Source organism: Ornithorhynchus anatinus, chromosome 13 (assembly GCF_004115215.2).
Source record: "Ornithorhynchus anatinus isolate Pmale09 chromosome 13, mOrnAna1.pri.v4, whole genome shotgun sequence".
NCBI lineage: Eukaryota > Metazoa > Chordata > Mammalia > Monotremata > Ornithorhynchidae > Ornithorhynchus > Ornithorhynchus anatinus.
Window position 1 is genome coordinate 18,730,582 of NC_041740.1, and position 17,212 is coordinate 18,747,793.

Below are 17,212 nucleotides of genomic sequence, written 5' to 3' on the forward strand. Positions count from 1 at the left end.
GAGCTCCTTTTTTTTTATGATGTTATTTAAGCACTAATTATATGTCACGCTTGCCTCTAAGCCTTGGGATAGGTACAGGTCTAGCAGAACACAGTGTGCAGAGCACTGTACTAAGTGCTTGAAAGAGTACACTCCCCCCTAGACTGTAAGCTCTTCTTTATGGGCAGGAAATGTGTTGGCATTAGAATTAGCCAACGCGTTGGTAGGGGCATCCTGAATCTGCCACTTGTCTGCTGTGTGACCTTGGGCAAGTCAGTTCACTTCTCTGTGCCTCAGTTACCTCATATGTAAAATGGGGATTGAGACTGTGAGCCCCACGTGGGACAGGAACTGTGTCCAACCCAATTTGCTCATATCCACCCCAATGCTTAGTACAGTGCCTGACATGTAGTAAGCACTTGAAAAATACCAGAACTATTACCATAATTATTGTAAGTTCCACAAGGGCTCGGGGTAACATGGAATGCTAAAAAGGCACAGGGAGGAGGGAGAGAAAGAAATAGGAGGTGAAGATGGAAGATTAACTAGGAAAGGCTTCCTGGATGAGATGTGATTTCAGAAGGGCCTTAGAGATCAGGGGAGCAGTAGATTGCCTGCACTGACGGGGAAGTTCTGGCTGAGGTCAGATAATAATAATAATTATAGTATTTGTTAAGTGCTTACTGTGTGCCAGGCACTGCACTAAGTGCTGGGGCACTGTACTAAGTGCTGGATACCTTTTAGCAGTATGAAATGTAGATTAGTAAACAGGGTCAAAAATGTGGTTTTTTCAGAAGACTACTACTGTGCCTCTAGAACCAGGCATTAAATGATGAAAATTAGATTCATTTTCAATGTTTAGTGTGAATACATACAACCCATGTATGTAGTGGGGTTCTGTTGTGATAGTGGTAACCTGCTGAGAAAGCTGCAGCATGGCCTAGTGGAAAGAGCATGGGCCTGGGGGTCAGAGGACCTCTGCCACTTGTCTGCTGTGTGACCTTGAGCAAGTCACTTAACTTCTTTGCCTCAGTTACCTCATTTGTAAAAGGGGGATGAAGACTGAGCCTTGTGTGGGACAGGGACTGTTCCAACCTTGTATCTATCCCAGCGCTGAGTACAGTGCCAGGCGCATAGTAAGTGCTTAACAAATACCATTTTTTAAAAAAGGTCTCCCTCTCTAATAAGTGAGAGCTGAAATAGTGTTTCCTCTCCATTTGGAAATATTTATTTAGCGTGTTTTTTTCTCTGAATTATGTGATTACTGAAAGGAAAAGTGTATTTCCGGAACCCTAGCAAATACTAAAAAGTATGTTTAAAATATAGTTTGAGAGAAGCCAATTAGTAGACTTGTCATTTAGTTATCAAAACTATGATCTGCTTTAATTTATGATTTTAAGACTGTGGCTCATACCTAAGGATGAAATAGACTAAATTCCTTTGAGAGTTTTTGAATTAAGCTAGTTCAGTATAAAGCCGGTTGATACAGTGCAAATTCACATGCTCTGAAAGTATGCCCATTAATTAATTATTCTAATGGTTTTATTAGAAGAAGAGTTTTTCCCATCTTTTTGGAAAGGAAGGCTTCTTTGGCATTAGAATTTATGCATTCAAGACTTTATGGGTTCTGTCCTTGTATTGTCTTGCACCCATACTTCTAGCTTTCTGGGTGCTAAAGGTTTTACAGAAAAATATTTATTAAAGGTTTTATTTCATGAAATAAAAATGAAAGAGGCAAATAAAGAATCCACCAAAATTTTGCTTTTTCTTGGGGTTTTAAAGATTATCTTAGGACAGCAAATCTCCAATAAAGCCCAATTTTATAGACTGGATTAATCTAAAATGGACCCAGTTTAGGGGAGCAGATATATACTCTTGCGGTGTTGTGAAAATATTGAATAATTTTAAAACTCTGCCTGTTTTTCATTTTGTATTCCGTATGGAGATTTAGTCCCAGAACGGGAACTTTTCTGATGCAAAATGGGCATGCTTGTGTGGTCACAATAGCTGTCCCCAACCATGTGACATCTCCCATTACTTTACTGTAGAGATGAATTTTTGGCCCAGTGTTTCAGTAATATTGAACACACATGGTTTTAAGTGACAAAGCAGTATGCTGATGCATTCATTTCGGTCTCACAGCTACAGTTGGCTCCACATTAGAACAGGAAGAATACATTCACACCAGGGCCACCCTCAAGGATGCTGCCTGTGGTGGGATCAGATCGCAGTAAAAGCATAACTCCCGGCCTTAGCAGATAACAATGAGTGTGGCCGAGGGGGCTTTTCCTAGGATCTGCCGGCCCCTCAATTCTTCCGGGACAATGTCGATCTTTTTTAATTTTTTTTCCCCAAGTATTAGAATCCGGGGAAGTTCCTTAGTCGGATGGGCGGCGAAACAGGAAGTAACCGTAGCTTTTCCCTCCAATTGGTATCACAGTTCCACAGCTGAGTTTTTTTATGCTCAGATACTTGGCAGTATGAAACGAAACGTATGTTAATTAGTAAACCGGGTCAGAAAATGGATATTTTAGGAGGCTGCATTAACTTTCCTCTCAAAGCAGTTATTAAAATGATGAAATTAGATTAATCATCGATGCTTAATGTTAATGTGTGCCACCCATTTAAAAATCGAATCGCTAAGATGGTGTGAGTGATTTGAAAACGCTGTTTTATTGTATGAAACTAATGCTTCTCACTCTTGACATTTTAGACGGTTTGGGTTGCTCCTAAAATGTTTGTTAGGCATTTGTTATATTTCATGCAGGAATGTGATGATTTTGTGGGAAACTGCTTTGATCCACTATTATTTATACGGCTTGAATGCTGTATAAAATGTACATCTATATGCAGCTTCAACCTCCCGATAGTCACAGTATGATTTTTGAACTGCAAGCCTTTACATTTAAATTCAATTTAAAACTTAACCCTTTTGCATTTCTGAAACTAAGTAGTACATTTATTAAAGCTTCAGAATGCAATTTTTAAGGGATGAAGCCCATTTTCTCTTTTTAAAAAACCAAAGTACATTTTACATTAGTTCTTTAGCAGTCTGCTCTGGACCTGCATTTCAGTGGTTCTCTCTGTCTGTGGTCATAGCTCTTCTATATACCTCCTCGCCCCTGCCTCCACCTCCCTCCCCAATTTTATTGCAGGCAAAGTAGCAGATTTCAAATTGGAAGAAAATTTCTCGTTGTCCCTTAATATCAGGGAAGTTTGCACCGTAAAATATGGCAAGCAGCCATGAAGATGGGTTTTCTTTGGCCACCTTTTCTATGGAAGTGAATTTATGCCTGTATTGTAACAGGCTATACAGATGAATATGTTTGAGGCTTTCAGCGTTTAGTGAACAAAGAATTAGGTGGATACAAAATAGAATGATTGATAAAATCCTCCCCACTATTGGCTATTATTTACTGACTCTTAAGTGGCAGGTTGTATTTATGCCAATTTATCTGCTTCAGGGAACATTCTTGATAGCAGAACAAAGTGAATAAAAGTAGTTTGCTTTGCAAATGAATGCAAATGGCGAGCCTTTCGGAAAGCCCTTTACCAGGGCAGTGCACTTTGATTAGGAGTGAAGCTGCCATTTGGACATGGTGAAAAGAGCACGCTTGAACCATTGATTGGGGGAGACAGTAAAAAGTCAGGAAGGGCCCCGTTCAGCTTGCAGTGCGGCAGGCGGATGTCAGTGTGGTTAGAGCACAGTGGGAGAATGACAGGGAGGATTAGTGTCAGGGAGAAGCTTGGCTGTAGCTGTGGAGATGGTCCCCGGGGTCACCCACCTCTGACTGGGCTTCTGCTGCTCATGGCTCTGGGATGCGGACTGCTTGATGGATGCCCACTCGTTATCGGAAACGGGGATTGGACTAGGTGTGCTTGTTTCCCAGATCTCTCCAAAACGATAAAAATGGAAAAATAATGTCCATCTCCAGTGTCGGCCAGCTGTGGGCTGCTTGGGGGCAGGGGGAGAGAATCGCCGAGTAGGACCAGGGGCCTGCCTTCTTTGAGTGGTGGTTTAATGGACCACGTCTTGAGTGAAGTAATTAACATAATTATTAGCCATTTGGTAGCAATTCTCCTTTTACCTTGCTCAGTTTGTGATTGGGTCCATCGGACTGCAGGGAAAGCATCCAGAACGCGGCACTGCAGTTGGAATAGGCTGTCTTTCTCCCATTTTGGCCTTTGGGGCTGTGTGTGGCCGTTGGGACATTTCCTAGTTTTAATTAAGTGCCTTTGTCGGGTCTCAGAAGCTACCGGGTGGTTAAAGACTAGCTACTGTAGGGCAGTAACCTCCTGTGTATTTTTCTGTATGTTTTGGTTGCATGGAAAAATAGCAGATTTCTGCACCACCCCAAACTGTTAAACCTAGCACATTAACAGCTAACGTGGGTTGTCTTTTTTCCCACTCTGACTCTTCTTAATATTCAGAAACTTCATTCTATTTTTCTTTACCATTTTTTACTATCAGTTAGAAACACTTTTACTTGAATACTCTGTCTTTTAACACTTACTAGGCCTGACAAAGTACCAGGCTTGTACAGTTCATTAGATAGGCCGAGTTCCTGCCCCTAGTGAAAAGTGAAGTATTTCAGAGCCCCAGTTTTGCTTTATTTTCACCTCCCAGAATAGCTTAGTTGGGGCACTTGGGCCAAACAGAGGTGCTTGTTAGGGAAGTGTCTTTTGAGTTTGGACAAGAAGAGAGGTGATGAATGCAGTGGGCCTGTGCGGTTTCGGGGAAGCCTCTTTTGGGGGAAGTTTGAACAAACTGCCTAATTCCTTCAATTTCCGGTCTGATGCATATTTTTTTTAACTCATTTACAGGCACCTGACTGGACAGAAGAGGACCTCCGCCAGCTGACAAGAAGTATGGTTAAGTTCCCAGGAGGGACCCCAGGTCGATGGGAAAAGATTGCTCACGAATTGGGTCGATCGGTGACAGATGTGAGTTCACTCGGATTTGCATTGTATGGAGAGTGACAAACCAGAACAAGACAGGCTGTGTAGAAGGCAGACAGAGATGGGGCCCGACATTGTCTTTGGAGAAAGGCTACAATCCTTTTAGGACCTGGAAGTGAACCATTAACTAACTAAGCAAGAAGCAGATGTCAGCCAGTCCCCTGTTCCACAATTAACAGCTGTAACTGATCAGCTGGATGGGGGATTCTGGTGCTTACAGGCTGGAGCTACTGTAACCTAATCACTGGAAAACAGGGCCAGTTTTTAGTGTTTGTAGTGACCCCTTTTAACTGGGAAAGAACATTTCTAAGACTGGTCAGAGCAGGCACAATATTTCTTTTTTCAGCTGAGTTTCCCCCCTACCCTTCCAACAAAAAAAATTAAGCCCAGAAGACAGAGCGGTATTTAGGCGGATGGGTTATAGTCATTAAAATTAAAAATGCATTTTTAGAAAACCAAGTGAGGCTTCCGCCTTAGGAGTTGCTTACCAACATCCATTTTGTCAGATGGTTGCAACAGAAAAAATGTTGGGTAGAGAGAGATCGATATCCTGGTTACAGGGTGGTGCATCCAGAAAGTTTGTGCTTTAAATCCTTACGTAGTTCTCTGCTTAGAAGCCTATTGTAGAAAATGATGTTTCATTTTCAGCAATAGATCAGCAGGGTGTTCTCCACAGAGAGCTATTCAGAAACCCCCTCAGCTGACCCCGTCGGTCCAAAACTGTCTGGGTGGGTTAAAGAATGGAAGAGTTAAATGTTCACTGCAAATGTACTAGCTTGCATTCTAAAGTTCAAGTTATTCCTCTATAAAGGAAAAGCCTAGTAGAAATGCCTCACACAACTGCCATGGGAGCAAAAGGGCTTTTTGTTATTTTTTTCCCCCAAACATGCACACAAATGCTCAGCCTCTCTCTCTCTCCTACACCCCCCCACGTGTTCTTTCAGAACCCCATGTTAAGGAAGACTTCATTGTGGCATTCACCATGTCAGACCGTGCACATTTCCACAGACTGCTTCTTCCAGCACCAAGTAGCAGTGGGTCCAAACAGGCTTGCTTTGGCCTGTTCTCTAATTGTACCGTCCCATCCCAGCCAAAACACATAACAAAAAGACGCATTATGGCCGAACTGTGTACTTTGGAAGCCATCTTTCTTGACAGTCATTCCATTTTTCCTTGGGAAGATTGCTGGGCTGGGATGGATACTAATTACATATATGGTCATTCTCCTTCATATGTTATTTAAACGAAAGCTTTTTGAGGAACTCTGTATGCAGGGTCACATACTTGAAGTTGTAGAGAGTAATGGCTTGGAAGACAAATGTTAAAGGTCTGAAAGGTATAGCAGCTGAGGGTTTGGTGTTTCGTGTTCCATTATAAGGCAGAGTGCTTTGAGCTACATCCTACTAATTAGAGAACTTCTTAAAGAAATACATTTTATACTGCTCAGTAAATGCTATGGGAATGTGCATTTTATTGTTTAGGTTCCAGATGTACTGTTTGTGGAAGGGAAATTGCTTTCATGTTGACTTATGGAAAATTGTTAAAGTAAGCAGGAAAAATCGCCTGGGACAAAAAGCCGAGAAATTCAGACGGAATAGAACGTTTTTACAAGGGGGTCTTTCATAAGGTAGGCTAACGTAGCAGTGTCTTGGACAGTTTGGGAAACGCGGCAGCTTCCAAATTGTGTAACCTGTAGACATACCTGGACACATCCCGGAAGTTGACTCTTAGCCCACCCTTGCCAAACCTTTGAATCCTTTTTAGTTGCGGTTTCATCATTTGATGAAAATGATGGTGAGCCATTTAACCGTTCAGCAGACCATTCTCTTAGCATTTCCAGAGTCCCACCGTTTCTGTACTGGAGGTGGAAACGAAGTGGTTTACAGACCAACTCTCTGACCTTTGTTGATCCATTCAGCCCTTGGGGTGGTTCACTTTAAGGTAAAGTTAATATAGTGGGTTCATTTGTTCAAGGATGTGGAGTCTGGGATCGAGTTTCATTGTGGATGCTTCAAGGGAAGAAAGCCTCAGTCTAAACTGATGAATCAAATGGCGGAATGGGAAGATGAAGTAGGATCTGTTGGCAATTTTGCTTTTGAACAATTGGCACATTTTCTTTATTAATAGTTTGGGGAGGAGCAAAGTGAAAAAATTGAAATCAATGAAAGGAAAAAGGAAATGAAAATCATTTGAAGGAGGTGCCTTGCTGCATCCTGACGAGGTTTGGATTGGCTAGTTGATTGTGTCATGGGACGAGAAAATCTGGGAATGATTGACCTGAGCTGCACTGGTGGAGCTGGCACCCATTCATGAGCAACAATGTCTCTTCAAATTCCGGTTATCGTTTTTGATTAATGTTTGTCTGTGACCTTAGCAATGTTGGAAATCAAACCACTGAGTAAAATGAAGTCTGGTGTAAACAGCACCAACCACAAAAGGTAGAAGGCAGAACATTTTGACATGTCTTTGCTTCTGAGAAGAGGTTCAGTTTGGTTTTTTTTTTTAAATACAGCCAGAGCAGGTATGTGGTAAAATAAAAAGTATTTGACAGGCACTATTATTATTGTATTTATTGAGCGCTTAACTGTGTGCAAAAGCGCTGTAGTAGGTGCGTGGGAAGAGTACATTATAACATCAAATACATTCTCTGCCCAACAGTGAGCTCAGAGTCTAGAGCTATGCTGAGAGCCCATTTTGATGTTGTCGTGAACTGTTGTGTTGAGAGCCTGTTTGGATGCCATAAAAGTTATCGCAACCTGATCGGACAAGAAAAACGAGCACCCTGGCCCAGAAGTCCCCTGGGATGGTGTCCGTTTGGGTCCTTGGGCCCGTGGGTCAGACAAAGAGGTAGCTAGGGGCCAGGGCATAGGAATGACTGGTAAAATCTCATTCATTCCAAGCAAACCAGGTTTGCAACCTGCTCTGGATTGTGGGTTTCGGTGGAATGTGTTTTAACTTTGAAAAATCCCTTATCCTTCCCATTGGCTTGTGGGATTAATTAGATTTGTTTTTATCAAGTATTTCATTCTGAAAGGGAAACGAGGCTCGGCTTACTCTAATCAGAACTCCTGCCTGCTGACCTGGTTACCTGAACTTGCTACCCCTCCACCCCCCCCCCCCCCACCGCCCCTCTTACCCCCACCCTGCCTTCACCCAGCTGTTCTTTGACCCATTTTCCTGGCTGAATTTGTAGCTGCGGGGCTTAGTTCACATTCCTGTCCTTAGAGAAACAATTGACCTTTTAACAAAAAAAATTTCTACATTTGAATTGTCTGATTATGGTGGAAAACCCATCTTAATCCTCAATTAGGAAGGGAGTTTTAACCGCATTACTGTCAAATTAACATCGAGTTGAATTGCTAAATTCAAGGCTAGATGAATAAAAGTGACACCATCCCTTCAGTTAAAAAAAAAAAGAGGGAAAGGTATCCTTTAACCCAGAGTGACCTAAACTGATAATGCAAAGTGCCCTCCCCACAAGACTTACCTTAAAACGGCTAAAATGTGGAAAATGTTCACTTCTGCCTTTCAGCAAATAATTTCAGTAACCACAGAGGGCACCCAAATTGTAAAAACAACAGAGGAAACCGAAACTGTCTGGCATGCAAAACAGAGTTTAATGTGATTATTAACTGCAGGTTTTCTAAATTAAAGACAGGGTGAGCTCAGATTTCCCACTTGTGAAGTAATATTATTCCCTTGCCTGAAAGGATGTAAACTGATTCTGCTTTCTCCTCAGTGGTCAGTAATCTCTTGCATTCTAGTGGTGATAACAGACTGATAGGGGATTTGCTGCCTGCATGCAAAAGGGGCCAGGTAGGCCAAGGAACAATAGACAGGTGGATAGATGGGAGCAGACTTTTCCAATTAGCGTGGTGCCTGACCACGGCCCATGTGGAGGAAGAGGTCTGTGGCCAGATAAGCAGGGCCCATATGTCAGAAGAGAGATGATGAACTGATTACCCTGCTTGGAGCTACCCTGCCTTACCTGATGAGGATGGATTTGTGAGGTGAGCCCCGTCTATTTATAGTTACAAAAACGATTTTATGAATGAATGAAAAACAAAGAACTTGACTGCTTTTCCTTCTGGTAAACAAAGATATGCCCAACCCCGCTTCAATCAACAATATTTATTGAGTGTTCACTCTGTGCCGAGCACTGTTCTAAGCGCTGGGGGAGATACAGGGTAATCAGGTTGTCCCACGTGAGGCTCACAGTTAATCCCCATTTTACAGATGAGGGAACTGAGGCACAGAGAAGTTAAGTGACTTGCCCACAGTCACACAGCTGACAAGTGGCAGAGTTGGGAGTCGAACTCATGACCTCTGACTCCGAAGCCCAGGCTCTTTTCCACTGAGCCACGCTGCTTCCCAGCTGGAAGTAGGAGCTTCCAGTCTCTAGGAGACTTTGTTTCATAGTGTATTAACTGGAGGACATGGATGGTATTTGTGGTGAACTATTCTTAGATCATCTGTATTCCTGCCAAAATGAATCCTTGCCCTGGACTTGTTTCCACAGTGCATTGAGCAGAACATGAGAGGAGAATGTATGACAACAGGGATATCGAGGCAGCTTTTGTGTGGTGAAGTGAAAAGGGGCAGAACCAAGAGTGAAAAAGCCCAGTGAAACCCGGGTTCAGGCCCTGGGCTACAACAAGCCTGGCCGGAAAGCCGAGTGAGGCTGCAGGACAACTTGGCTCCCAAAGAGGCAGAGAGAGTCTAAAAACGGCTGTGGCAGTGCACATTCACAGGCAGGGAACGTATCTACTGAATCGGGTGTATCGGACTCTCCCAGGCGCTTAGTACAGTGCTCTCCCCACAGTCAGTGCTCCAGTGCCATAGATTGATAGAGGGCGGCAGTGCATATTGAGCAGGATCTTAAACCGAAGATGACCCAGAAGTGATTAAAAACCATGGTTTGCAAATGGGGTGTGCTGGTAACTTTAGAAACCTATTCAAGAGGTAAGGGAATATTCCAAAATAGGACCCACAAACTAGATTTGACAGGGCATTTTTTCCTTCAATGTCTGAAAATTTTAATATATTTAAACTTGGTTTGAAATGCTGCTATACCTGGTGACGTGCCACTTAGCCTAAATGTTCTCAAAAGATTATGAAAAGGCCAAACCTCTCTTACCGGTTGACGGAGACCATTTTTAAATAAGTTGTCCTCTGAAGTTGATGATCTGCTTATCTATCTAAATGGTAGCTCTGGCTCAGTCTGCAGGTTGAGAGATTGAGCACAGCACCGCTTCCCCTGCTGCATACATTTCTTTGAAAATGGGTATGGTGAGTAGGCTAATTTGTAGTTCTTCCAAATTCAGATTGTATTCTTAGGTGACCTGTACTTTTCCTGTCTTTTTGATACTAACCTTCTTGTGTGAAAAAAGGATCATCTGTGCACCCTCTGTCCTCCCCTATTCAGTTTGTGCTTAGCACTTAAAACAGGGTAAGGGGTCCCTCTGCTTTAGCCCTGCAGGCTGGTCAAGAACCAGAGGAAGGATGGAGGCTCGTCCTGACCCCTAGGCTTGACTGAACACCTAATAATAATAATAACAATGGTGTTTGTTAAGCACTTACTATGTGACAACCACTGTTCTAAACACTGGGGTAGATAGAAGCTAATCAGGTTGGACACTGTCTCTGTCCCACATGGGGCTCACAGTCTTACTCCCCATTTTACAGATGAGGGAACCTGAGGCCCAGAGAAGTGAAGTGATTTGCCCAAAGACATACAGTAGATAAGTGGTAGAGTCAGGATTAGAACCCAGGTCCTTCTGACTCCCAGGCCTGTGCTCCGTCCATTAGGCCTTGCTGCTTTCCTACAGCCGGGGAAGAATACATAACATAGGATAAAATAAGGCAGGGTCCCTGGCCCTTAGGGGGTCTAAGGAGGGAAGTGTCCATGTCACAGAGGCAGTTGCTTACCCAGTGTTAGCTACCTACCTGTGCAAGCTACAGGTTATTTGCATAGGGTGAAAAGTTGGGGTGGAGATATTTTCAGTTTGAAGTACTCCAGTTAGGCTCATGGTTGTTGGTTTGTAGCTCCCTATCATCACCCCAGGTGGCCAAGGAATATATGAAATTAAAATTGGCCTTTCGTTTTTCAAATAAGGAGGCATTGAAACAGCTCCATTAGGACCTGCCCACACCTGCCTTTTTCTTGAAGGCAAGCAGGCCTCTGTGGAGGGAAGGGAAGTGGTGAGTATTCTCTCCACCCAGAGCCCCAACGCCCAGATGATGTGGTGGCGCTCGCCAGTGGTGGCCCCCAGATGTTATTTTAAATTAAATTTTGTCCCCTGGAGCAGGCGGGCTCAGCTGTTGCAGTGCGAAGATCACCTCTTGCCCAGAAGTGATGCCAAAACCCCGACCCACCCCCGTAAGGCCCACCACTGCATCCCCCGTCCCACAGCGAGGGCTGATCGAGGTGCTAGGAAGTGTTTAAAAAGAACCACAAAGGACTTGGTATAGAATTGGCCCCTCATTACCCGGACTTTGACCAAGAGGCTGCTTTTTAACAGCAAGGCCCCTTCCTGGAGAAATCCTCTATTCATCAAAAAGGGAAATGGGGAGGGATGCTTCAATCTGGCTCTGAGCTGCGGGTGGCCTACCTGTGCCAACTGTTTCCCAGAGTTTTCCTAGTGAAAACATAGAATGCCTCAGGACAGAGGTGGGAGGAGTGAGAAGGGGAAGGCATCACCACTGTTTTCCATCATTTGGGAAACTTGGCAGGGGCTTTTGGATTTGAAAGCTAAAAGTAGCCGTCTGCTTACTGTTCCCTGAGGAAAAGGAGGTGAGTCTGAAAGGAAATTGGGCCCAAAATAGCTCTGAGGAAATGAGAACAACAATAGTCACACGGTTTCAGTCAATATGCCTCTGGTCTGAAGCTCCTTGTGGGCAGGGGACCTATTTACCTACTCTTTTGTACAGTGCTCTGTACAAAGTAAGCACTCAATAAATACCACTGACTGATTGCTACCTTACTTGATGGGTAAGTGACTTGCCCATGGTCATATAGCTGGCAAGTGGCGGAGGCAGGAAGTAAGTTCCTCTGATTTACAGAGCTGTGTCCTATCCACTATGCCGGGCTATTTCTCACTACTGTGACACCCACAGCCCCAAACAGCAACTTTGGAGGGCCTCTGGCAAGGCAACCAGAAGAAATATCATCAAGACGCGCTAAAGAAGAACTTCAAATAGGCCACCAAATATTTTTGGGCCAATGATGGGCCCAGTTCACAAGGCAGAGAGAGGGGAACACAAAGTGCCACACCTCCAGGGAGAGTGGCCCTCTGGTTTCCCTGTTCAGTCACTCTTCCAAATGTTTAACTTAAAACTCTCATGCTGCAATTTAAATCCTCTAGATGCCACATTTAAGCTCTGAAAGATCATATATTAGTGATCCTCAACCTCTCTGGCCTCCAGCCATAAACATCCTAATCTCTAGGGTGGAGGCAGCCAATTTTATGCACCTGGGTTAAGGAACTGTGCTTTGTCCTTGTTTTCTGTGCTTGCTGCGTTGACATTCCCATTCTCAATGTCAACTAGAGAATGCAATTCCAGTTAAATGACCACAAGCTTCTATCGGGAAGGACTGCACTTGGTTTTTCCTTCGTCATCCCCCTCCATCCCCAGTGGGCCCCTGAGACAGTACCATGGAACTGAAATGAACAGAAAATCAAGGTGTTTTTAGAATGGTATGTTGTATACTGCAAGAGACTTTTGTGCATTTTTAAATCATATGTTTAACAAGATTGCCTCTAAGACATTTTGGTTTTGTGTTTTGAAACAGGTGACCAGCAAAGCCAAGCAACTGAAAGATTTGGTCACCTGTGCCCCAGGTATGAGTGTTTACTAATCTAAACCTGATAGTCCAGATTGGCTCCTGGACTGAAGGTGATATTTTGGTCTTCAGATGTGTCGGAGGACTCTACCTCTGGGAACGGCATCAACATCCGGCTGTTTTCCTTAGGAAAGTTGCCGTGTCCCATGTGCAGGCTTTTGGTCAGAGACCAGACACCACATCCCAGCCTTTCTTCCCCTTTCCACTCCAGCTGCGAGGCAGACCAGAGACCTACAGCTGATGGGAGTCAGGAGGGCAATGGTTGGGTTGAGGCTGCTCCCCTGAGCCGACCCCCACCCGCACCACTTTCCTTCACTCTTACTTGTACCCAATACTGCCTGCTACTTTTGCTTGCATTTTGGTCTGAGAGGTCTCCCTGGCTTCACACTGCTCCTGGGGGTGGTCCAAAGCTTTCTCCCTCAACTTCCAGGGCAGATGGATGTGAGCCCCATGTGGGGCGGGAACTGTGTCTAAGACTATCTTGTATCTGTTCCCCAGTACTTGGCACATAGTGTGTTCAATCAGTACCACTATTAGTAGTAGTAGTATGACTACACTGGGAGTGGGAGAGGAGGAGTTCAGCTGGACCGGTCCTGCCACCTGGAGACAGAATTCCCATTCTGCACTTCCAGGGCTTTCAGGGAAGCAGAACAACGGTCATTGCTGGGTGACTCTGGGTGGGGAGGGGGATCCAAGGCGCATCAGGGTGGAAGGCAGAGGAAAGCGGGCAGCCCCAGACCTTAGTGGAGGCTCACCAGTTGGGGAGTGGACAGTGGTGGCTGAAGCAGCACAGGGCCCGAGGACAGGTGCGGCTGCCACAGGGTCTCCCCAGCCCCAGGTGCCACAGGGGGAGGCAGGGGGGGGAGAGCGGGCGGGGGGGGGGGGGGGGGGGAAGGTCTCATTAAGCCTTTTGCTGGTCCACCTTCCCAGACCTACCGGCTCCACTCACAGGATGGGGTGGTTTGGCTCTCGGACCTCCTCTCCCCCTGAAGTTTTCCACTTCGTTCTGACACTGACGGGTTCTGGCTCTCTGTCTCTGGCAGGGATGGTGAAACTTTCAGAACTCAAATCGACAGCCCAGAATTCCAAACCTGCCAAGGCTGCCGTGACTGTGCCAGACCACCTGATCACCCAGCGAGACGAGGAGGAGGAGGAGAAGGAGGAGGAAGAAGAGGAAGAGGAGCAGGATGAGGAAGTGGGGGTGACCCCGGTAGATCCGACTGAGACGCCAGTCCCCGAAAGCAGGCCTCGGAGACGGAAACCAGCCAGAGGGCCGGGGCCTAACGCCACTGCCCGGGACACGCCGGACGACAAGATCAGGGGCAGGCGGCAGAAGGACTTTGACCTGACAGAGCAGGACGAGCCCAGCGACGAGGACAGCCGCAAGCGGGAGAAGAGCCGCCCTGCGGAAGAACTGTGGACTCAGAATCAGCAGAAACTCCTGGAAGTGGCGTTGCAGCAGTACCCAAAAGGAACTCCGGAGCGCTGGGACAGGATCGCCAGGTGTGTCCCAGACAGAACCAAGGTAGGTTGTGGCGTCTGCAGCCGGGCCTTGGGAATGGAGGGGGTCATTTGAGCCTCTGTATTGGACCGGCAGGTCACCCCCTAACCACACACTCCAGCTGCCCTAGAGTCTCTGATAAGAGTCTAGCATGTCAAGCATGTGAAAGTTGGTCTTGGAGCAAACCCATAGGATTTATGGACCTATTGTGTGCAGAGCACTGTTCTCAGCAGTTGGAAGAGCACAGAGGAGAAAAACCGTGTAGTTGGTCTCTGCCTTCAAGGAACTCAATCTCCAAGAGAGACCGCCAGGCACCTCTAACGGAGGCAGAAGAGAGGTATATTAAGCCGGAATCTGAAAAATGAGCAAATCAGGCAACAGTAGTATAGTGGATAGAGCATGGGCCTGGGAGTCAGAAGGTCATGGGTTCTCATCCTGGCTCCGCCACTCATCTGCTGTGTGACCTTGGGCAAGTTACTTCACTTTTCTGTACCTCAGTTGCCTCATCTGTAAAATGGGGATCGAGATTGTGAGCCCCATGTAGGACAGAGACTCTGTCCATCTTGGTTTGCTTATATCCACAAGCAAATGCTTGCCTGCACATAGTAAGTGCTTAACAAATACCATAATCATTATCATCACCCGTTTTGATGTAAATTCAAAGAGTGGCTGGTGGCATGACAGGACCAGGGCCAGTGCAGATAAGTAAGAAAATGCTTGCTGCTGAAGACAGGATTTCAGGAGGGCTTTAGAACAAGGTATGAGAAAAGAGTTGGGGGGGGGGTGCAGAGTGCAAGCTGGGTGGGGGGGGAGGGGAAGAATGTTGAGGAAGAGCCTTGGAGCAACATGTCACACCTCAACAAAGGAGGTCGGGTCAGTGTCCCTCTGTGGTCTGTAGCCAACAGTCCAGCCTCAGCTTAATCTGCATAAATCCAGAGCAGGTTGGCTTTGGGCCAAGATACTTCACAGCTCACAGTAAGTTCCCTTTTGGTGCCCTGCCCAGCTAGAACCAGCTGCTGTCCCAGAGTAGGAATCTAGCAGAAAAGAGTCAGGACAGTTGTGTGACTGTGAACAGGTCACCCTGCCCAGACTCCAATTTTCCTACCTGAGAAATGGAGAGAAATCGACCCTGCTTCTCTGCCTGTGAGATCATTTCTGGGAAAGGAAGGCACCTTACAGCTCTAGGACATGGGGGTGGAAGGGGAGGGAGGCGGAGATCGCTGGGGCTGGGGAAGGAAAGAAGAGCCGTTAGAATCAGTGTAACGGAAAGTTGTCTGACCAGTGGTTTGGAAGCCCTTGTTTCAGAGCAGAAGCTGGCATGTAAAATGCTTTCATCTTGTCTCCCTACAGGAAGAGTGTGTGGCTAGATACAAGCTGCTGGTTGAACTGGTACAAAAGAAAAAGCTGGCAAAAAGCTGAGTATTCTGTGAAGTTTAACTTCCCTTTTCCAGAATAAGATGCTATTTTAAATGTCATATGCAGTAATTTGCCTTTTTGTACCTCAGTATTTCTATACGTCACGTGCCTTAGTAAAAGAAGTTACCAATAAATCTTATGCCATCTTGCTTTAAGCATTCCCCGTGTTTAAAGGAGCAAAAATATGTTCTTGAATTTGGAGAATCCGTTACCTAGACTGACCTGTCCTGGGCAGGATCTCAACAAGGAAGGTGAAGGGGGGGTGGGGGGAGAAGCTAACTTTGTTTTCCAGTATCGCTCCCCCAAGCCTCCCAAAATGTTGGTAGCAGGCATCGGAAGGGGCTTTGGGTGTGCCGGAAGATTATCATCTAAGGAATAGAGAGAGAGAGTTACATCTGTGGGCTCTGGAAATGAGCCGACTCCCAGAGTCATGGCTAAGACCAGGAAAACCTGCCCTGATCTCCTTAGCTAGCTATACCTCCTTTGGTCCTACCGGCCGGTTGGAGCCGGCACCGGAAATGTTCTGATGAGTGAAGCGGATGAGCCAGGAAATTGCCCCAACCTCCCAGGAGGGGTTGGGTGCCCCGCCTACGTCTGTTTGTTTTTTCCTGAGGCCTTCCCACTGCACCGAAGGTGGGACTTGACCGGCCACCGGGCTGACCTTCCATTTACGACCCTCCTCCTGCCCCTTGGACGGGGTTGAAATCACCAGCCCTCTACGGCCTCTTCCCGGCCCAGCGGGATCCCTGGCCGGAATGCCAGAGCTGAGTCCGGCCACCTACAGTAACAACCCTGGAAAGACAAGGAGCTCTTATTCTCAATTAAGCTGCAGAGGAAGTTTCAGCAGGCTTGGAAGCACGCCAGGCGTCATGCCTCATTAAGGACGACAGCGGTTGGGACTTTGGTTTGTGCTGCTGTCACAAGGTAAGGCCGTGCTGTCCCCTACCCCAGCAGGAAACCCCCTGGATCCTGAGAAGAGAGGACTGGTTTCTAAACCAAACCTGGCCAGGTTCTGGGGCCCCCTCCGGCGAGCTGGCGGCCACGTAAGGACCACAGAAGGGAATGTCCATTCTACCTCCCTCTCTCTGGGGCTCCCCAAAAGTTGGTTTGTTTCAAACCCAAGTTGTATCTTGTCAGCCATATTACGCCTCTGCCAGTATTTGGTCTGTCTAGTGGACAGGTTTGCCTCGCAAAACATCTGCCTCCCCGCTGGGCCTAGCCCCCTTGCTCCTTGGGGACTGTACCCAAGCTCGTGCTCGTGTGCGGGTGAGTTTTGCACCCTGCCAAGATGCCTCATGCTCCGGGGAGACCGCTAGAGCAGAACTGAAGGGCCAGTTTAGAAGAATACCCTGGGCAGGGCTTTGGTAAATATATTAAATTACCAAGTAGGTTGCCAAGGCCAAAAAGAACGTAATCTCTCAAAGGTGGGTGTGGGTCTCAGTCAGATTGTTGACACCATATCCCTTCCAGGGGCCTGAGGCATCAGAGCTGCTGTAATAGCTTGAGGCTGCCTG

General features: G+C 46.2%; 1 protein-coding gene across 1 annotated transcript in view; it reads left to right on the forward strand.

Moving 5' to 3' along the window:
- Positions 1 to 15,858, forward strand: part of DNAJC1 (DnaJ heat shock protein family (Hsp40) member C1) — a 142,454-nt gene extending 126,596 nt beyond the window's left edge. Inside the window, exons 9-12 of the mRNA XM_029078351.2 lie at positions 4,804 to 4,923; positions 12,731 to 12,779; positions 13,825 to 14,306; positions 15,633 to 15,858. Of these exons, the coding sequence (XP_028934184.1) occupies positions 4,804 to 4,923; positions 12,731 to 12,779; positions 13,825 to 14,306; positions 15,633 to 15,701 (720 nt within the window). The 3' untranslated portion in view covers positions 15,702 to 15,858. The remainder of the gene's footprint in view (positions 1 to 4,803; positions 4,924 to 12,730; positions 12,780 to 13,824; positions 14,307 to 15,632) is intronic.
- The last annotated feature ends 1,354 nt before the right edge of the window (positions 15,859 to 17,212 follow it).